Raw genomic sequence first — 22,362 nt, forward strand, 5'->3', positions numbered from 1 at the left:
GGCCAATACAGCCAACGTTATGGAGATAGAAGTAAGCAGTCTTGGTTATGGAGAGGATATGTGGTTGGAAGCTTAGCTTAGGGTCAAACAGGATGTCAAGGTTGCTAACAGTCTGATTCAGCCTTGTAAAATTTCCAGAGAAAGGGATGGAGTTGGTGGTTAAGGAATGGAGTTTATGGCAGGGACCAAAGACAAAAAGCTTTGGAATTCCCAATATTTTATTGGAAGAAATTTCTGTTCATCCAGTACAGGATGTCAGACAAGCAGTGTGACAAATCAGAAGCAGTGGAAGGACTGAGAGGTAGTGATGAGGTAGAGACGGTCGTCGTTAGCACAAACGTGGAATTGAAAATTTTATTTTCAGATGATGTTGCCAAGATGCATCATGTAAATGACAAATGGGAGGGGGCCATCCTTGGATAACTCCAGAGGTAATGGTATGCGAGTGGGAAGACAAGCCATTGCAAATGATTCTCTAGCTACAACTGGATATTTAGTAATAGAACCAGAAGAGGACAGTCCATCCAGCTGGCAACAGAGGAAAGGTGCTGGAGAAGGATTTTGTGGTCCACCATGTCAAAGACTGAAAAAATCGAGAAGATTGAGAAGGACAAGAAGGGATAATTTCCCACAGTTACAGACACATAGGATATCATTTGTGACTTTGATTAGGGCATTGCAGTGCTGTGGCAGGGGTGGAAACCTGATTGCGGGGTTTAAACATGGAGTTGTGGGAAAGATGGGCATGAATTTGAGAATGCGTTCAAGGAGCTTGGAGATTGAAGATGGTGTGGTAGTTTGCAAGGGCAGGGGGACAATGGTTGAACTTTTGAGGAGGGAAGTGAGTGGCAGATTTGAAGGGGAGGAGGAAGAGGATCTGAGGAGAAGGAACTGTTAACAATATCAGCTGACATGAGGGCCAGGAAGGGAGGTTAGATGGTCAGCAGTTTGGAGGGAACAGGTAGTGGGTCCCATGGACATATTGAGATCGGAAAAGGCCTGAGGGAGATAGGAGAGAAACCAGAGAAATGAGTGTTCAGAGCTGGGACAGGGTGAAACCTTAGGGGAAGGTCAGCTTTGTGGGCTGGGGGAAGGGAGGGAAGCAGCAGAATCAGCTGAACAGATGGCCTCATTCTTGGTGATAAAGACGACCATGAGCTCCTCTCATTTGTTGTTGGAGGTGAGAGTGGAGAGACTGGGGAGAGGGACTTAAGGCAGGAACCATTAAAATGTTCTTGTATATTGGATCCAAATGGTGCAATAAGTTATTTATTTTCACCCTGGCTACAATTAAAGCTACCATATATATTTTGTTGCATATTATCCATACAGACATGAAATAAATAATTTTAATAACGTCAACATTCTTATGATCAATACTATATTTCAGAGACAATACTACTTCATAAAACAAACTTATGATAAATTCAATATTTTTCAAAATAAAAGATATCACTGTGGTACCTGTCTGTATCTGATGCATTGGAAGATTGTGCTCTTGAACTTTCTGGCTGAGAAGGAGAGGTATTTCCTCTGGATGACCTTTGTACGGGATCACTGGTGAACAAGTAATTGCTGAGAAACCTCCAAACGGCAATAACTGGGTAAATTAATGCGCTCAAGAAAGTCCACAATCCTCCTTCTGAGGATCGTACCATTGATGAAGTAGACCTTCCACCCTAACAAAGGCAAGAATAAGCACAGGTTTACTGAATCACAGAATAATACAGTGCAGAAGAGGCCCTTCAGCCCATCGAGTCTGCACCGATGCATTAAAGACACCTGACCTGTCTACCTAATCCCATTTGCCAGCACTTGCCATAGCCTTGAATGTTATGACGTGCCAAGTGCTCATCCAGGTACTTTTTAAAGGATGTGAGGCAACCCGCCTCTTCCACCCTCCCAGGCAGTGCATTCCAGACTGTCGCTACCCTCTGGGTAAAAAAGTTCTTCCTCAAAACCTCCTTAAACCTCCTGCCCCTCACCTTAAACTTGTGTCCCCTAGTAACTGACCCTTCAACAAAGGGGAACAGCTGCTCCCTATCCACCCTGTCCATGCCCCTCATAATGTTATATGCCTCAATCAGGTCACCCCTCAGTCTTCTCTGCTCCAGCGAAAACAACCCAAGCCTATCCAATGTCTCTTCATAGCTTAAATGTTCCATCCCAGGCAACATCCTGGTGAATCACCTCTGCACCCCTCCAGTGCGATCACATCCTTCCTATAATGTGGCAACCAGAATTGCACACAGTACTCCAGCTGTGGCCTAACCAAGGTTCTATACAACTCCAACATGACCTCCCTGCTTTTGTAATCTATGCCTCGATTGATAAAGGCAAGTATTCCATGTGCCTTTTTCACCACCCTATTAACCTGCCCTTCTGCCTTCAGAGATCTATGGACAAACACGCCAAAGTCCCTTTGTTCCTCGGAACTTCCCAGTGTCAGGCCATTCATTGAATACTTCTGTGTCACATTACTCCTTCCAAAGTATATCACCTCACACTTTTCAGGGTTAAATTCCATCTGCCACTTTTCTGCCCATTTGACCATACCGTCTATATCTTCCTGTAACCCAAGAAACTCAACCTCACTATTAACCACTCGGCCAATCTTCGTGTCATCCACGAACTTACTGATCCCACCCCCCACATTGTCATTTATATAAACGACATAGATGACTAACAATAGGGGACCCAGCACAGATCCCTGTGGTACGCCACTGGACACTGGCTTCCAGTCACTAAAACAGCCGTCTGTCATTACTCTCTGTCTCCTACAGCTAAATCAATTTTGAATCCACCTTATCAAGTTACCCTGTATCCCATGTGCATTTGCTTTCTTAATAAGTCTCCCATGTGGGACCTTGTCAAAGGCTTTGCTGAAATCCATGTAAACTACATCAACTTCACTACCCTCATCTACACACCTGGTCACATGCTCAAAAAATTCAATCAAATTTGTTAGGCATGACCTCCCTCTGACAAGGCTATGCTGACTATTCCTAATCAAATTTTGCCTCTCCAAGTGGAGATAGATTCTCTCCTTCAGAATTTTCTCCAATAGTTTCCCTACCACTGACGTGAGACTCACTGGTCTATAGTTCTCTGGCTTATCTCTACAACCTTTCTTAAATAGTGGGACCACATTAGATGTTCTCCAGTCCTCTGGCACCTCCCCCGTGACCAGAGAGGAATTAAAAATTAGGGTCAGAGCCCCTGCAATCTCCACCCTCGCCTCCCACAGCATGCTGGGACACAAATCGTCCAGACCTGGAGATTTGTCCACTTTTAAGCCTGCCAAATCCTCCAATACCTTGTCACTCCCTATGACAATTTGCTCAAGAACCTCACAGTCTCTCTCTGAGTTCCATATCCACTTCCTCATTCTCTTGGGTGAAGACAGATGTGAAGTATTCATTCAACACCCTACCAATGTCCCCTGGCTCCACCCACAGATTTCCCCCTTGGTCCCTAATGGGTCCTACTCTTTCCCTGGTTATCCTCTTCCCATTGATATACTTATATATCTTGGGATTTTCCCTACTTTTACCAGCCAGAGCTTTCTCATGTCCCCTCTTTGCTTTCCTAATTGCTTTCTTAAGCTCCATCCTACACTTTCTGTACTCCACTAATGCTTCAGTTGATTTGCTCTCCTTGTATTTGCTAAAAGCCTCTTTTCCTACTCATCGTACCCTGAATGTTTCTGGTCATCCATGGTTCTCTGGGCTTGTTGCTCCTACCTATTACCTCAGAGGGAACATGTTGGGCATGTACCCTCCCCATTTCCTTTTTGAATGCACCCCACTGCTCTTCTGTAGATTTCCCGACAAGTAACTCTTTCCAGTCTACCTTGGCCAGATCCTGCCTTATTTTACTAAAATTCACTCTCCTCCAATCCAAACCCTTTTTTTGCAACTTGTCTATTTCTTTCTCTATAACAAGCTTAAATTGTACCATGTTGTGGTCGTTATCACCAAAATGCTCCCCCACCAACACATCAACCACCTGTCTGGCTTCATTCCCCAGAATTAGGTCCAGCACTGCACCCTCCCTTGTTGGATCCTCTACATATTGAGCTAAAAAGTTCTCCTGGATACATTTTAAGAACTCCACTCCATCTCAGCCCTTAACATGATGACTATCCCAATTAATGTTGGGAAAGTTGAAATCACCTTATATAATTACCCTATTATTATTTTTACACACCTCTGAATTGCGCACATATTTGCTCCTCAATTTCCCGCTGACTATCTGGGGGTCTATAATAAACACCTAGCAATGTGGCTGTCCCTTTTTTATTCCTAAACTCTACCCATAAAGCTTCATTTGATGCCCCCTCCAAGATATCATCTCTCCTTACTGCAGTAACTGACTCCTTAACTAATATTGCAATGCCCCCTCCTCTGTCTCGCCTGAAGATTCTATATTCCGGGATATTGAGCTGCCAATCCTGCCCCTCCCTCAACCATGTCTCCGTGATGGCTACTTTATCACAATTCCACGTGTCAATCCTTGCCCTTAACATCCGTTTTACCTGCAATACTCCTGGCATTAGAGGCCATCCATCCTGGTCCTACTCCCACTGTATTCCCTCTGACTTGTTTGCTTTCCTGTGTTTAGCTGTGCCCTTATTCTGCTAGGAGTCTGCGTCCCCTCCCCCTGCCAAATTAGTTTAAACTTCTCCCAACAGCACTAGCAAACCCGCCAGCAAGGATGTTAGTCCCCCTCTGGTTCAGATGTAGACCACCCCACTTGTACAGGTCCCACCTTCCCCAGAAACGGTCCCAGTGGTCCAGGAATCTAAAAACCTCCCTCCTGCACCAACTCTTAAGCCACACATTCATTGGTGCTATTCTCCTATTTCTATACCCGCTAGCACGTGGCACTGGGAGTAATCCAGAGATTACAACCCAAGAGGTCCTGCTTTTTCGTCTGCTGTCTAACTCCCTGAATTCTTGATTCAAGACCTCATCCCTCTTTCTACCGATGTCATTGGTACCAACATGTACCATGACCTCTGCCTTGTCACCCTCCCCCTTTAGGATGCCCTGCAACCGTTCAGTGACATCCCGGACCCTGGCACCAGGGAAGCAACACACCATCCTGGAGTCACGTTGACGGCCACAGTAGCGCCTATCTGTTCCCGACTATAGAATCCCCTATTACTATTGCTATTGAATGCATCAATCTAAATCATTCAAAGCTTTGTAGGGGTTCGAAGTCCATTTTAGTTAGAGCATTGTCTATACAGATTGTAAAAAAATGTCTTTTAATACATCTCTAGGTGCTGTGGTAAGCAAAATTACTGCTAAATTGAAGTATACTAAACATGCTGCACTGCAACAGTGAAGTTTCTACCCCTCCATTTCCAAGATAGATTCCTATCTTCCATCCTGAGCTTTCAGTTGTCCATCATTTAAATTCTCTGATCCACTCCCAATCTGACTTCTGTGTCCTCAGCCTCCTACACTGTTCCAATGAAGCACAACATCAGCTTGAGGAACAGCACCTAATCTTTCGATGAGGCACTTTACAGCCTTCTAAACTCAATCAGTTCAACAATGTCGGATCATAAGCTCTGCTCCTTTTTTGTTTTTGGTTGGCAGTTGTTGGTAACGATGTTGCATTTTCCAATTTACACAACCTCTAGACATATCTTTTGTCCCAGTAGCACCATACTTTTGCTTTGCACCATCATGTTTATTGTCATTTAATCTCTTCTGTTTTCTACCATATCAGGGACCTTCCCATTTGTTCTGTTCCTTCCCTCCTCCCTTTCCCTGCCTTTGTACATGTTTTAAATCTGTTACATCTCTAACTTTCCAGTTCTGATGGAACGTTAACTCTGCTTCTCTCTCCACAGATACTGCCAGACCTGCTAAGTATTTCCAGCATTTTCTGTTTTTAATTATAAATTCCCACCTATTCATTTGCAAAATAAGTTTGTCTTGGTTTCTAAATGTGACTACAATCAAATTCTTTACTGAAGCATTTCCTGTACTGTATCATATTTACCAACATTCACGAACATATAAGTGACAATTTGGATTCTAAATTCAGTTTTAATTAATTCTGTACTCTGTTCATAACACAAACTGAAATTTCTCTCAGAAGGATTAGCAACATAGAAAAGGAATATCAACTGGAAGTGGCTTACTTGTATAGGCAATGCCCCTCCATATACTGAACTATAGGATATGCCATATTAGAAATGTTTTTATTCTACCCTTTGCTACTTTATTTGACCTATGTATAAAATTGAAAATTTATTAGTACATTACATACTAGTAAACATACCAGGCAACCAAGCACAAAATTATATGAAAATGCTGCTTATAAATAATCTCAAATATGAAATCTTTCAATATTTAATACATTTTAATGTTAACCAGATATTTGATATTGTTCTAAAAATGTTATGAAGTAGAATTAGGTACTAAAATATACTTTTTTTTCTAAAAATGGATTAGCAATTTTTATTTACTTTGATGGTTGCTTTCATTCGAAAAGAGATCAAAGCAGTTTGATATATGATTCATGCTCAGGCATTAGCTGCAAAGGTGTTAAAATGCTGCTTCTTTTGAAATTCAAAAATACTAAATTTTTTTTAAAAGTAAGTTTCAGGTCTTTTCATGAAAATGTGTTTATCCTCTGTTATAGTTAGAGATTAATTTTACTTATTTTTTGAGAAAAAGTTTTATTTAATGGGCTATTCGGAGCACATGAATTAGTTATTTTTACAGTAAAAAGTGCATTTGTTCTGGTGATGGCTGCAAGGGAACTCCTATGTTTCCTACACAGTTCCAAACCAATTAGATTTTAATTTCTGTCCTACGTTTTTGCTTAGTATTTATATTCCTTTCAATGTTGACTTTAATGTACTCCATTCAAGGTGTAGAAATACTATCTGCTTCCCATAGCATGGGGAGGGAGAAAGAAAGAATTGGGGAGGGAGAAAGAAAGAATTGGGGGTGGGGAAAAGGGTTTTCAAAAACGTACTGGGACTAGGATGATTGAGGCACTTGGTACCAACTCCAGCTCAGTCAGTGTTTTGTTGTAATCCTCCTTTGCAAATTGCTTCCTTGGAAAAGTTATTGCCAATTCAAAGCGTCCATATATACCACCAACTCGCTGCAAAAAAATAATTTAAATCAGATATGAAGAATTTTGCATAAAATGATCCAGTAGTGTAAAAGCTAGGTAAATAATACACCAGTCAGGTGATTAAAAACAGAACAGCCAAACAAAAACACAAGTGTTTTCCTTTCTAAGTCCAGTATATATTATAAAGTAATAAACAAATACACTGCAACAACAACTTGTATTTATATAATGCCTTTAATGTAATAAAACATTCCAAGAAACTACACAGGGGCATTATAAAACAAAATATGACAGTGAGCCGCATAAGGAGATATTAGGGCAGCTGACCAAAAGCTGGTTGAAAAGGGTAAGTTTTAAGGTGTGTCTTAAAGAAGGAAAGCGAGATAGAGGGGTGCAGAGGTTTAGGGAAGGAATTCCAGAAATCGGGGGCAAGGGAGCTGAACACACAGTCAACCAATGGTGGAGTGATTAAAATCAGGGATGCTAAAGAGGCCACAACCAGAGGAGTGCAGATATCTCAGAGGGCTGTGGGGCTGGAAGAGATTACAGAGCTTGGGAGGGGCAAGGCCATGGAGGGAATTAAAAACAAGGATGAGAATTTTAAAATCAACGCATTGCTCAACTGGGTGCCAGTGTAGGGCAACAAACACAAGGGCAATGGGTGAACAGGATTTGGTGCGAGTTAGGACACAAGCAGCAATGTTTTAAAATAAAGGCATTAGAATAGTACTTTAAGTACTTGCTTCACAGATGGAAACACTTGAGCTTGTCTGCTGCACCTGTAATGAATTAAGGTTCCTAATGGGTTGCTCAACAACTAACTCTTAAAAAAGAAAAATATCAGCCAAAATTCATCAATGTTTTGATCTGATAATTCATGGTTGGCTTAATGAAAACCTGCCATTGGAACCAACTTCTAACCAATCAGAAATTGAACTTTACTTCTTCGGATCCAGGAAAAACATATTCAAAACAAAGCACAAAATTCTCCCAAAGTGCCTGGGAACTAAAAATAATGGTAATAGCTTGGAAATAATTAAATTTCCCGACCCTGTCAGTCAGCAGGATGCCGGTGACGGAAGGTCCAGTGCGATAAGAAAACTTAAAAAAAACATGGGCACAACTTCAAATGAGGATCCATACCGTTCAAACGATGAAAAGTCTATTTTATCAAATGATTTTTTTTTTTTACCGATTCTGCAAAATCCCTTGCTTCTGCTAAACAGGCATCTGCTGAGAATTGGTTTGTAAAGGAAGATCCATCAGGGAGTCTAAACTGGATTCGGCACATTTTACTACAAAACAAAAGACAACATTTTAAACAGCTTGTAGCAAGTACAGCAGTTCAACTGCATTGCGTTAAAAATGCAAAGATCTCACGAGTGGCATATCTGATTGGGCTCTCTATATTTTACAAAAGGGACCAATGGAAGCCGAGTGTTACTCTCCAGCAAGACCAGTGAAGGATGAAAACAGGAGTCTATCTTTACACACTTTTTTTTTTATAAAGTATTTATTCACAGAGATGCACATTACAAGCATGCACCTCCTAAATCCAAACCTCAGTTCTAGTCTGTTGCTTTTTACAGGAGTCTAAGTGAATCCCTAATTAATGCCAACCACCTGTATCCAATTAAACACAACTAACAGTTTCCCTTCTCTATCTTTAAATAAAAATTATACTTAACATGTACAAACAAAATTATATCAGACTTCCATATTCTATACAAAGGATTACATTGAGAGACACCCCTTCCTCTAAGACACCTAACAATTTCTTTGTGTATACACTTTTCTTTAGTGAAACAATCTGACAGTTAATGTCTTGCAACCACCCATCTAATTTTAGAGATTTCCTTTCTCTCCAGCATTTGTTTCAAGCCAGCAAAGTGAATCCTTTTTTCACGCTCACTTTTCGTAGAATGCACACTCTCTCTTAAGGAACGATTATCTACACATCTAAAAACAAATTACATACCAGAAATAGGGGTAACCAAGGGGCTAATAAGAGTGATGAACTTAATGTAATTAATATCAGCAGAGAAAAATCGCTGAAGAAAGCCAAGGGACTAAAGACCCACAAATCCCCAGGACCTGATGGCCTACATTCTAAGGTTCTAAAAGAGATGGTTTTGATTTCCCAAAATTCCCTAGATTCTGGAATGGTCCGAGTGGATTGGAAGTTAACAAATGTAAGACCGCTATTCAAGAAAGGAGGGAAAGAGAAACCAGGGAACTACAGGCCAGTTAGCCTGACATCAGTCGTCAGGAAAATGCTGGGATCTATTAAGGAAGTCTTAAGGCACTTAATCACAGTATGATCTGACAAAGTCAACATGGTTTTATGAAAGGGAAATCATGTTTGACAAATTTATTTGAGGTTTCTGAAGATATAACTAATGGGGAGGTAAAGGGGAACCAGTAGATGTATTATACTTGGATTTCCAAAAGGTATTTGATAAGATGCCACACAAAAGGTTAATACACAAGATTAGGGCTCAGAGTTGGGGGCAATATATTAGCATGGAAAGAGGATTCGTAAAAGGACATGAAGCAAAGAGCAGAGATAAAGGTTTTCAAGTTGGCAGGCTGGGGACTCAGCTATTTACAATCTACATTAATGACAGAGTCGGCTGACGATACAAAGCTAGGTGGGAATGCAAACTACGAGGAGAACACAAAAAAGCTGCAAAGGGATACAGACAGGTTAAGTGAGTGGGCAACAAGGTGGCAGGTGGAGTGTAATGTGGAGAAGTGTGAGGTCATTCATTTTAGCAGTACAAATAAAAAAATGAAATATTTTTTAAAAGACGGGAAACTTCTAAATGTCAATATTCAGAGTGACTTGGATGTGCTCGTACAAGGAACACAAAGTTAGTTTAGTTTTAGATTAGAGATACAGCACTGAAACAGGCCCTTTGGCCCACCGAGTCTGTGCCGACCATCACCCACCCATTTATACTAATTCTACACTAATCACATATTCCTACCACATCCCCACCTGTCCCTATATATTTCCCTACCAACTACCTACACTAGGGGCAATTTATAACGGCCAATTAACCTATCAACCTGCAAGTCTTTGGCATGTGGGAGGAAACCGGAGCACACGGAGGAAACCCACGCAGACACAGGGAGAACTTGCAAACTCCGCACAGGCAGTACCCAGAATCGAACCCGGGTCCCTGGAGCTGTGAGGCTGCGGTGCTAACCACTGCGCCGCCCCATGCAGGTATGGCCAGTAATCAGGAAGGCCACTGACATATTGGCCTTTGTTGCAAGGGTATTGGAATACAAGAATAAGAAAGTCTTGCTACAACTGTACAGGGATTTGGTGAGACGACACCTGGATACTCTTTGTAACTTTAGAAAGATATACTTGCCCTGGAGACAGTACAGCGAAGGTTCACTAGATTGGTTCCTGGGAGGAGAGGCTGAATAAACTGTGCCTATACTTTCTAGAGCTTAAAAGAATGAGAGATGAGCTCATTGAAACATACAAGATTTTGAAGGGCTTGACAGGGGTTGTTTCCTCTGGCTGGGGAATCTAGAACACCAGGACACAGTCTCAGGATAATGAGCCAATCATTTAGGACTGAGATGAGGAGAAACTTCTTCACCCAAAGGGTTTTGAATCTTTGGCATTCTCTACCCCAAAGGGTTGTGGATGCTCCATTGTTGAATATATTTAAGGACGAGATAGACAGATTTTTGGTTTCACAAAATTAAGGGATAGGGGAGGGGCGGAAAAGGGGAGTAGAGGCAGATCATCAGCCATCATCGTACTGAATGGAGGGGCAGACTTGAGGGACCACATGGTCTACTCCTAGAGTCATATACAGCACAGAATAGCACAGAAGGCAGCTATTCAGCCCACCGAGTCCATGTGGACTCTCCACAGAGCAATCTAGTCAGTCCCACTCCCCCGCTCGATCCCTGTAGCCCTGCAAGTTTTCTTCCTTCAAGTGGCCTTCCAATTTCCGCTTGAAGTCATACATTCTCTCTGCCTCCACCACCCTAGTAGGCAGAGTGTTTCGGGTCATTATTTGTTATTTACTTTCTTATGTTCTTATTCAATGGGTATCCTAACTCCAGCATGCCCGTCGTACAGAATCCCACTTAAATTTTTGATAAAGAGAATCCCATATCCACTTATTCCATAAGAGCCAGTTTTTGCAGCCAGAATACTTTTAACAATCATTATTTTCTTGACTTCCCAAGCTAAAGGACGTTTCCCATTTCGCATCCAGAAATATGAAACCAGCTGCACTAGAATACCCGTCAAGATGGTTAGCATGTGAAGCATCCTAAAAATGACTAGCTTCATGTTATTTGGGTCACCTAAGGATGAGAACTTCTCAGTTCTCCAGATTTAATTTTATGTTTTATTTCCCCTTAAAACATTCTCTACTTTAGAGTGTTTCATCGTTGTACTTAATTCCAACACATCAAAACTAGTACCAATTCAGCTGACCAATTAACAATTGCCGTCTCCTCTTCAGATACATCAACTGAGATGGGATTAGCACTCTCTAAATAGGATTGGTGTTTTAAAGTTATTCCTGACCTACTGTGCTTAATATTTAAAATGTATATTTCAAGGCCCAACAAGTCTGACCCAATTTTAAATTCTACTCTGATCTTATCAATAACTCATTTCTCATTCTGCAGTTCCACCATAAAAAATCATCACCATGCATCATGAAGATTGAAAGTTTTCCTGTATGATACCAATAAAACATTGTGGGAATCTGCTTTTAGTTGAACATAACCTATTTTCTGCAAAACAGATCTCATCGAAAAATACCATACCCTGGAAGCATCATTCAGGCCGTAGACGCATTTATTTAGTTACCATAGCTTTCCTGCTGCATCTGCTGCCTCTTTGGTCGGTTTAGGAAAGACTTCTCTCTGAAAAGTATCACCCTGCAGAAATATGGCTTTAATGTCAATTGATCAACATTCCCATGAATGTGTGGCCAAAAGAGCTTACCAGAACCTTTTCATTCCTTATGACTCTCTTTTTCATAGTATACTAAATCCCCCTGAATTGAACTCTGCCTCAGATGGTCTTATATGATGCCTCAGTGCTCTCCGAATTTTCTGAGATCTCAATCTTGATGAAAACCTAACTCTCTGCATGTAAAGCATTCAAATATACAGAAAAAAACTGAACTGTCATAACTTCTAGAGCAGGAAGACAATTGCAGACCAGAAGGCAATTTGGGATCTGACTCAGACTTAATAGGAACTATATCCTCCAACCATCTGAAGTGAATTCTTTGCATGAAGCACCCATGCCAGGGAAGTTGTCAACTTGCAGTCCGGTTGACAGATAAAATTTTATGCAGAATTTCCTGATCACAGAAGATCACAAAGTCCATTGCTCAAAGGACTTTCGGCTGCATTATTCATGACCATAATGTTCATGTTTTCACACATCTCCGAACGGATCATGGGCAAATTTTCCTCCATTATCAGCCAGAAACTTCTGTAGTGTCCCAAGTCCAGTCCCTATCCATTTCTCCATGATTTTGCTTACTATAACCCTTTTGTCCTTACTAAGTATTATCGCGGAAAGACTAAATCTTGTCACCAGGTCTATAAAATGTAGGAGAAGAATATTTCTGCTTTTGTCGCATAACTTTAGACCCATGGCAACTATCTTTTTAAAGTCACGCGCCAATAGAAGGCTTACAATAGGGCATGCTGGCGTCCTTTGATACTTTTTTTTTTAACAGATTTCACAATTCTCATGAATCTCTTCTACTAGCCTTGTATAATCTTCCACTACATTTGCATTTTTTAGCAGGATTTTTAACCTTTGATAAGGTAACTTTAAGACTATTTATTTTTCTCTCTGATTCTTATCACCTGATGCCATTGATACTTGTCTAATGCTCTGATAAGAAATATCAGGTTTTAAGTGGATACAATCATGTCCTGACTGGGTAAACTGATGAACTGACTTTCCAAAAATATTTATTTATTTATTTTTTATTTTATTTAGAGATACAGCACTGAAACAGGCCCTTCGGCCCACCGAGTCTGTGCCGGCCATCAACCACCCATTTATATTAATCCTACACTAATCCCATATTCCTACCACATCTCCACCTGTCCCTATATTTCCCTACCACCTACCTATACTAGGGGCAATTTATAATGGCCAATTTACCTATCAACCTGCAAGTCTTTTTGGTGGTGGGAGGAAACCGGAGTACCCGGCGAAAACCCACGCAGCCACAGGGAGAACTTGCAAACTCCACACAGGCAGTACACAGAATTGAACCCGGGTCGCTGGAGCTGTGAGGCTGCGGTGCTAACCACTGCGCCGCCCTTACCTCAACATGTTCCATTTCATGCGTTATCAAATGCTACAAAGTGTGCTCTGTAGCACTTCACGATAGCAATCGTTTAACTCTTAATATTGACAGTGGGATACCTCTTTATGTACTGAGCTGTTTTCAATTTCCCAGAAATTCTGATGCTATTTGAACCAAGTAATGTTCACTTCCTGAATGCCTTAGAAAAGACTGTTGGAATTGACTTCTAATTAGGAACTAAATTTTATCTCTTTGGGTTCCAGGTTTAACATTCCTAACAAAAAAGTCTCCCTTTTCCACCACTCCCTCTCCAAGTATGATAATATGCATACTTTTACTGAGCATATTATTGTTTTGACTTGCTGTTGTAAGGTCACAATGTAGGCACCAAAATCTGTAATTCATCTAAAGTTTTGTGTCTTTCCTAATTTAGTATGTTTTAACAGTATATGTATGTTGAATAGACGAGAAAGAATGAGATTACTTATGGATAAATTCTGCCACTGAAGTTTAACCTCCCTCTCAACCTATTTATTCTTTTCTTCTGGCCTGACGAAACTTACAGGTTCCTTGGTACTGATTCTTCAAATTTTCTGTATTCTTGCTACATTATGCTACTTTGTCAGTGACAAAGAACTGAAAGTGAGCCTCAGGCAGAATTATTGGAGGTCGACAGGGGCAGGAACTGAGGCGGGCAAGCATGTAATTTTGCACTGTGGCTGGCATGCCGGCACCATCTCGCCCCCAAGCCATTTCAAGAAGGCCAGATCAGGTGCGGAATGGCTACCCGGCTAAACGATGGACAGCTTGTTAATCAAGAGACTGATTAAGACGAATGATCAGAGGTTGAATGAAATTTTCCAGATGGTCTGTGGGTCTCCACGTTGGGAGCACGGCGGATACCTGGAGGCAGCCTCCCAGCAGCAGACGAGGGTGGGAGGGGAATGGCTGCATTCCAGAATGATTGAGGTCCTCCCCGCCAACCTGGCTACTGCTGCGGCTGCAAGGTCCCCCGCCACAATGGTAATGCGGCAGCTGTGGTCATCTTTTATTTCAAATATTCTAAAAGTGCCAAGAGGACGCTTGTCTTCCTCCTCCTTATCTGCAACAGCAGGCTGAAGCTCCTTCGGTGTCTGCTGGCTGTTCTTAATTTGACAGCAAATGCACTCTGACCATTTAATTGGTCAATCAGGCCAAAATTGATGTCGGGTGACTGTTCCTAACACAGTTCTGGGTCTGGAACCGGATTTGACCCCGACGTCGGGGCCCTGGCCCATAACGGAAAACCCTGCCTCGAGTGGGATTGCAGTTGTAAAATGGGGTGGGTGGTGGGGAGTAAAGGAGATTTTAAAAAGTCACCTAATCACTAAAGAAGTGAACTTCTTAAAGGAAGCACCTCAGGTGATTTTCCCCAGTGGACAACACAGTAAGTATCCTATTATAAAAGTACATAAAACAAATGAGAAAACAATTATTTAAAAGGATTTTAAAGCATTTTAGAAGTTGGAATATAAGTTTGGTAACCAAAACTTTATGGCGCAATCTCTTGCATAAAGACTGAAATCAGAAACTAAAAAAAAAGATATTAAATGTAAATATTTGTAAATGTTTTGTCAAATGTTATACCTTTTTTCAATTTTTTTTCTAGCTTCATTGGCCTGCCTTTCCAGCTCAAATGCTCTTTTTGCTGCTTCAGCTTCTTCCTTTGTCTTTGCATATCGTGCAGCTCTCTCTGCACGGTCCTAATAAGGAAAATTCCCAATTATTTTTGCATGTTGCTATTCATTTCACTGATTCATCTATGTTCGTATAAATCATAATACAGCACACATGATTTTGTGCTTCTTTATGTCAAAGAATTTAAAATTAAACAACTTAATTTAACAAAAGGACATCCAAAACATTCCAACATCTGATGCCAGTCAACATTAGGGAAACAACTCCATATAAACTAAGATTGAAAAAACACATTTAAAAAAAAATCTGCTGAATCTAGTTTTGGCATGTTTGAGGAAAAACTTGTAGTTTCAAAAGGAACCTGGGTATGTTTCTGGACAAGAGGAGCAGTGCATTAGTCATTGGGGACTCCACAGTTAGGGGAACAGATAGGAGGTTCTGTGGGAACGAGAGAGACTCACAGTTGGTGTGTTGCCTTCCAGGTGCCAGGGTTCATGATGTCTCGGATCGTGTTTTTGGGATCCTTAAGGGGGAGGGGGAGCAGCCCCAAGTCATGGTCCACATAGGCACCAACGACATAGGTAGGAAGAGAGATGGGGATTTAAGGCAGAAATTCAGGGAGCTAGGGTGGAAGCTTAGAGCGAGAACAAACAGAGTTGTTATCTCTGGGTTGTTGCCCGTGCCACGTGATAGCGAAGCGAGGAATAGGGAGAGAGAGGAGTTGAACACGTGGCTGCAGGGATGGTGTAGGAGGGAGGGTTTTGGTTTCCTGGATAATTGGGGCTCTTTCTGGGGTAGGTGGGACCTCTACAAACAGGATGGTCTTCACCTGAACCAGAGGGGTACCAATATCCTGAGGGGGGGGGGGGGGGGGGGGAGATTTGCTAGTGCTCTTTGGGGGGGGTTTAAACTAATTCAGCAGGGGAATGGGAACCTAAATTGCAGTTCCAGTGTACAGGATGTTGAGAGTAGTGAGGTCAGGAATAAGGTTACAAGGACGCAAGAGGGCACTGGCAAGCAAGAACTTGGTTTAAGGTGTGTCTACTTCAACGCCAGGAGCATCCGGAATAAGGTGGGTGAGCTTGCAGCATGGGTTGGTACCTGGGATCTCGATGTTGTGGCCATTTCGGAGACATGGGTAGAGCAGGGTCAGGAATGGATGTTGCAGGTTCCGGGATTTAGATGTTTCAGTAAGAACAGAGAAGATAGTAAAAGAGGGGGGGGGGGGGGGGTGTGGCATTGTTAATCAAGGAGAGTATTACAGCGGCAGAAAGGACGTTTGAGGACTCGTCTACTGAGGTAGTATGGGCCGAGGTTAGAAACAGGAGAGGAGAGGTCACCCTGTTGGGAGTTTTCTATAGACCTCCAAATAGTTCCAGAGATGTAGAGGAAAGGATAGCGAAGATGATTCTCGACAGGAGCGAGAGTAACATGGTAGTTGTTATGGGGGACTTTAACTTTCCAAATATTGACTGGAAATACTATAGTTCGAGTACTTTAGATGGGTCAGTTTTTGTCCAGTGTGTGGAGGGTTTTCTGACACAGTATGTAGACAGGCCAACCAGGGGCGATGCCACATTGGATTTGGTACTGGGTAATGAACCCGGCCAGGTGTTAGATTTAGATGTAGGTGAGCACTTTGGCGATAGTGATCACAATTCGGTTAGGTTTACCTTAGCGATGGGCAGGGACAGGTATATACTGCAGGGCAAGAATTATAGCTGGGGGAAAGGAAATTATGATGCGATTAGGCAAGATTTAGGATGCGTAGGATGGGGAAGGAAACTGCAGGGGATGGGCACAATCGAAATGTGGAGCTTATTCAAGGAGCAGCTACTGCGTGTCCTTGATAAGTATGTACCTGTCAGGCAGGGAGGAAGTTGTCAAGCGAGGGAGCCGTGGTTTACTAAAGAAGTTGAAGCGCTTGTCAAGAGGAAGGAGGCGGCTTATGTTAGGATGAGACGTGAAGGCAGTTAGGACGCTTGAGAGTTACAAGCTAGCCAGGAAGGATCTAAAGGGAGAGCTAAGAAGAGCAAGGAGAGGACACGAGAAGTCATTGGCGGATAGGATCAAGGAAAACCCTAAGGCTTTCTATAGGTACATCAGGAATAAAAGAATGACTAGAGTTAGATTAGGGCCAATCAAGGATAGTAGTGGGAAGTTGTGTGTGGAATCAGAGGAGATAGGGGAAGCGTTAAATGAATATTTTTCGTCAGTATTTACAGTAGAGAAAGAAAATGTTGTCGAGGAGAATACTGAGATTCAGACTACTAGGCTAGATGGGATTGAGGTTCACAAGGAGGAGGTGTTAGCAATTTTGGAAAGTGTGAAAATAGATAAATCCCCTGGGCCAGATGGGATTTATCCTAGGATTCTCTGGGAAGCCAGGGAGGAGATTGCAGAGCCTTTGTCCTTGATCTTTATGTCGTCATTGTCGACAGGAATAGTGCCGGAAGACTGGAGGATAGCAAATGTTGTCCCCTTGTTCAAGAAGGGGAGTAGAGACAGCCCTGGTAATTATAGACCTGTGAGCCTTCCTTCGGTTGTGGGTAAAATGTTGGAAAAGGTTATAAGAGACAGGATTTATAATCATCTTGAAAACAATAAGTTCATTAGCGATAGTCAGCACGGTTTTGTGAAGGGTAGGTCGTGCCTTACCAACCTTATTGAGTTTTTCGAGAAGGTGACCAAACAGGTGGATGAGGGTAAAGCAGTGGATGTGGTGTATATGGATTTCAGTAAGGCGTTTGATAAGGTTCCCCAAGGTAGGATATTGCAGAAAATACGGAAGTATGGGGTTGAAGGTGATTTAGAGCTTTGGATCAGAAATTGGCTAGCTGAAAGAAGACAGAGGGTGGTGGTTGATGGCAAATGTTCATCCTGGAGTTTAGTTACTAGTGGTGTACCACAAGGATCTGTTTTGGGGCCACTGCTGTTTGTCATTTTTAAAAATGACCTGGAAGAGGGTGTAGAAGGGTGGGTTAGTAAATTTGCGGATGACATGAAGGTCGGTGGAGTTGTGGATAGTGCCGAAGGATGTTGTAGGGTACAGAGGGACATGGATAGGCTGCAGTGCTGGGCTGAGAGATGGCAAATGGAGTTTAATGCGGAAAAGTGTGAGGTGATTCACTTTGGAAGGAGTAACAGGAATGCAGAGTACTGGGCTAATGGGAAGATTCTTGGTAGTGTAGATGAACAGAGAGATCTTGGTGTCCAGGTACATAAATCCCTGAAAGTTGCTAACCAGGTTAATAGGGCTGTTAAGAAGGCATATGGTGTGTTAGCTTTTATTAGTAGGGGGATCGAGTTTCGGAGCCACGAGGTCATGCTGCAGCTGTACAAAACTCTGGTGAGGCCGCACCTGGAGTATTGCGTGCAGTTCTGGTCACCGCATTATAGGAAGGATGTGGAAGCTTTGGAAAGGGTACAGAGGAGATTTACTAGGATGTTGCCTGGTATGGAGGGAAGGTTTTACGAGGAAAGGCTGAGGGACTTGAGGTTGTTTTCGTTGGAGAGAAGGAGGAGGAAAGGTGACTTAATAGAGACATATAAGATAATCAGAGGGTTAGATAGGGTGGATAGTGAGAGTCTTTTTCCTCGGATGGTGATGGCAAACACGAGGGGACATAGCTTTAAGTTGAGGGGTGATAGATATAGGACAGATGTTAGAGGTAGTTTCTTTACACAGAGAGTAGTAGGGGCGTGGAACGCCCTGCCTGCAACAGTAGTAGACTCGCCAACTTTAAGGGCATTTAAGTGGTCATTGGATAGACATATGGATGAAAATGGAATAGTGTAGGTCAGATGGTGTCACAGGTCGGCGCAACATCGAGGGCCGAAGGGCCTGTACTGCGCTGTAATGTTCTAATCTAAAAAAAAAAGGGATTCAGAAGTACGCTGAGAAGGCAGTTTTGAGGGATGGGCTCATTAGTCTGGTGCTTAAAAATGCATGTTCTTACAATATTTATATGACTAATTCAAAAGTTAATTGATAAAACACAAAAGGTACGCTTGGTGCAGACCTGGCAGTTTTTAAACACAGGACTCTCCAAGTTTGAATTCTGGTTTCAACTGCCAAATGTCTCCATCACTGATAAAATCATCTAGGAAAAAGAGGAAAGCTGGAACAGTCCCTTCTTACTTCAGTTAAATGCACCTTCTGATAAGTTGGTAACGGCACTGGCATAATGTTGTCCAAAGATGCATCCACTAATTAGACCACCTCATCTTCTTAAATGAATGAGAAGATTTTAGATGTAATTGAGCTAACCTTTTGACAGACTAAAACTGATCCTGCTCTCCTAAACAATTATGTTTGGATTTTACACAGGTTGAAATTTCAGAACTATGTTAAGAAACTGAACAAGATTTTTAATCTCAGAGCACAAACCAATGCAATCTGCTGTCTTATTCTTTCTCGTGCTAAACGTTCTTCTTCTTTATCTCGACTTCTTTCCTCAAGCATTCTTTTTGTCCTGTCCTCCTCTTGTTTTCTCTTGAAGTCCACCATTTCCTTGCCAAGTTTCCTACGTTCAATTTCAACTTTAATTTCATTCTGAAAAAAAGTTAAATTTTTGAAACACTTATAAATTAAGGACAGATGCATTCAATAATTTAAATTTAGTGTATTTTATCCTTTGTCCTCTATGGGGCAAATAGAGTTGGTGAAGTCTGCCTCAGCTGGAAGCGCAGCCAGGTGATGGGCTCCTCCATAACCATTGCTGTGTAATTTTTTTTTTTAAAGTCCACAAAACACAGGGTATTTCGACTGTTGTGCGTGAAGTCAGCACAGAAGGCAGTGAACTGTAGACAATCCCCAAGAATATAGCTCATCTTTCTCTCTCTCTTTTTCTCCAGTATTTGCCCATCATACCCCACTTCCCTTATTCTAGGAACATCTGATCCTTCTTTCCTCCAGCCTACTAGTTGTTATACACATCACTTACCTAGCTGCCACCTGGAATATCTTACCTACCATCTTCCTTTAGATTCTAGACTTAATTTAAAAAAAGGTAAAACCAAGTACATAGGTAAACAAACATACAATAATCAATACTACCAATTTACAATTTCCACAAAAAGGTAGGCGTCATCATTAATTTCAAAGTGCAACTGCCACTAACTTACTATACTTTCCAACAAGAAACACAATTTCAGTTGTTTAATCCCCACAAATAAGTAGTCCTGATAATATACTGTGCATTACAGAACATAAAAAAAAGAGCATAAACCTTGGGAATACCATCAGCAATGTCACAGGAGATTAATAAATACAGAAATATTCAAATCCATATTAGCATAGGGAAGCAAAACACTAAGTTGGCTACAGCAGGCCCTAGTGGTGGTAAATTTGCGATGACAGAATTACAAGAGATATTCCTATCTTTTAGAACTGACTCAAATTGTTATAAAAACAATTCTATTGTGACTGTAAAATAACTTAACTATGCTTTTCTAAATTATCTGGGTGAAACTGTCTTATTTCAAGCTACTCTGCTCTCTACATACATTTTTCTTTTTTCAGATGACATATCAAAATATATAAAAATTAATTTATCCAAAACACAATATATGCAATATATGCCTGTTCCTAACCTATCTGCATTATCGAATTTATTTAGTACGGGAAAACGATCTGATGAAAACCACCTTCCTATAAATCAACAGCAGTCCATTTTTAAAGCAGCTGGTTGCTTGGAACAATGCAACGCTGGTCATCCTCAGCTGTCAGATTTTTTAAAAAAACGCACTTTGTGAAAGAAAAACTTCTCCAGTTAGCTGTTCTATCATTTCAAGAGCAGCTGTATCCATAGTGGTGCAACTCATATCTGAAATGCACTCCAAAACATCCCAATGGAAGCCTGGAGGGAATTCATAAGTAACTACCAGTTGTAGACTTTAGCAAGCTATTGAGGGCTGCCTTTCCTGACTCCTGCAACAAAATGACATTATCAACTTCTTTAGAAGCAAGCCCCAAGGTCTCACTCACTTGCTCTCTCTCTCTCTCGTTAGATCAATTAATTTTTTTAAAAAACTGAAATCAAATTCTCAAACTGCCATAATAGGATTTGAACTCATGTTTGATGGATTATTAGTCAAGGCCTTTGGAATACAAGTACAGTATTATTTCATAAACTGAACCCCCAAATACAACTTAATGTAAATTAAAAGTGCATGGAAGAAAACTAAGTCCACAAATAGTAATGCCTACCGCTAATTCCTCCTCTTTCTTCTGCTCTCTCCGGTCTTCAAGCTTCTTAGCGAGCCTAGTTATGAATAACAAGATGCTAGGCAAATTTATAATTTGTATTTTAGCAGTATAACCATTCATACACGATGGCTCAGATTTTGCAGTCAGTGAAGGGATGGCACTCACTGCTGATCACAAAAAAGTCCATATTTCGTGGGCTCTAGCATGTAGATTTCCTCATTTCTGACGTCAATCTCAATTTAGTGTCTGTGGCATCCAGCAACAGAACGGGCAGCAAGTAAGCTGATCAGCCAATCAGATTGAAGAATTCTCAGACAGCAGAGGATAAAGTAAAAAGCATGGAATATAAATCACATTTAAATCACTGTACAGAAAGGAAAATAAAGATTGGAATTACACGAGGGTTAAGGGAGAAATGTAAATACACAAATAAAAAAACAAATTTTTTCATTAAAAATCTGCAATTCTTCTGAGGGACTGAGATGCCACATTTATAAAATTAGTTTTTCAGGATCAGAGAGGCTGTTCAGCAATAATTATGACTTAATACACTGTCAAAAACTCAGTTACACCTCATTCAACAGCGTGTACCTTTTTCAAGGATTAACAGCGTGAAGAGTGTGTAAATAATTGAAGTCCATGACAATTCAGCGATTTCTATTGATTCCACCAGTGCAGACTGCAACAGCACACGTTGTGGAGCAGGAGATTATCATTGACAGCAATTTGCAGATTTCCATGTTGATCTGTGCAGACACAGTTGCTGTCGGTTTTATACAGTAAAAACAACAAGCACTGACAAGTTTCACCATCATTACAACTGCAAATTTTCGGCCATTGTGTAATAAATACAGATCTTTTTGAAGAAATAAATGGCTTCAAACCTTGAGGTTCAATTTATTGTAAAATTATGAAAAATAATGCAAACTAAAACAAGTACAAAGGTACAGTTAAAAATCTTGGAATATTTCAACTGCTTATTTAACATTAACAAACAGCATCCATTAACAAAATAAATATTTTAGATAATTAAAGTAACTG

The 22,362-nt window shown here is 41.2% G+C and overlaps 1 protein-coding gene across 5 annotated transcripts in view; it reads right to left on the minus strand.

The window, feature by feature from the left end:
* ubxn4 (UBX domain protein 4) overlaps window positions 1-22,362 on the minus strand; it is a 71,581-nt gene that overhangs the window by 27,728 nt on the left and 21,491 nt on the right. For 4 of the 5 annotated variants that reach the window (XM_068035045.1, XM_068035043.1, XM_068035041.1 and 1 more), the window contains 6 exons: window positions 21,322-21,397; window positions 19,501-19,665; window positions 15,060-15,175; window positions 8,300-8,402; window positions 7,003-7,134; window positions 1,465-1,679 (listed from right to left, as the gene is read on the minus strand). In XM_068035045.1, coding sequence (XP_067891146.1) covers window positions 1,465-1,679; window positions 7,003-7,134; window positions 8,300-8,402; window positions 15,060-15,175; window positions 19,501-19,665; window positions 21,322-21,397 — 807 coding nt within the window. The remainder of the gene's footprint in view (window positions 1-1,464; window positions 1,680-7,002; window positions 7,135-8,299; window positions 8,403-15,059; window positions 15,176-19,500; window positions 19,666-21,321; window positions 21,398-22,362) is intronic. The other variant, XM_068035042.1, reaches the window with a different exon arrangement.

The sequence above is a fragment of the Heterodontus francisci genome, chromosome 7, assembly GCF_036365525.1.
Source record: "Heterodontus francisci isolate sHetFra1 chromosome 7, sHetFra1.hap1, whole genome shotgun sequence".
NCBI lineage: Eukaryota > Metazoa > Chordata > Chondrichthyes > Heterodontiformes > Heterodontidae > Heterodontus > Heterodontus francisci.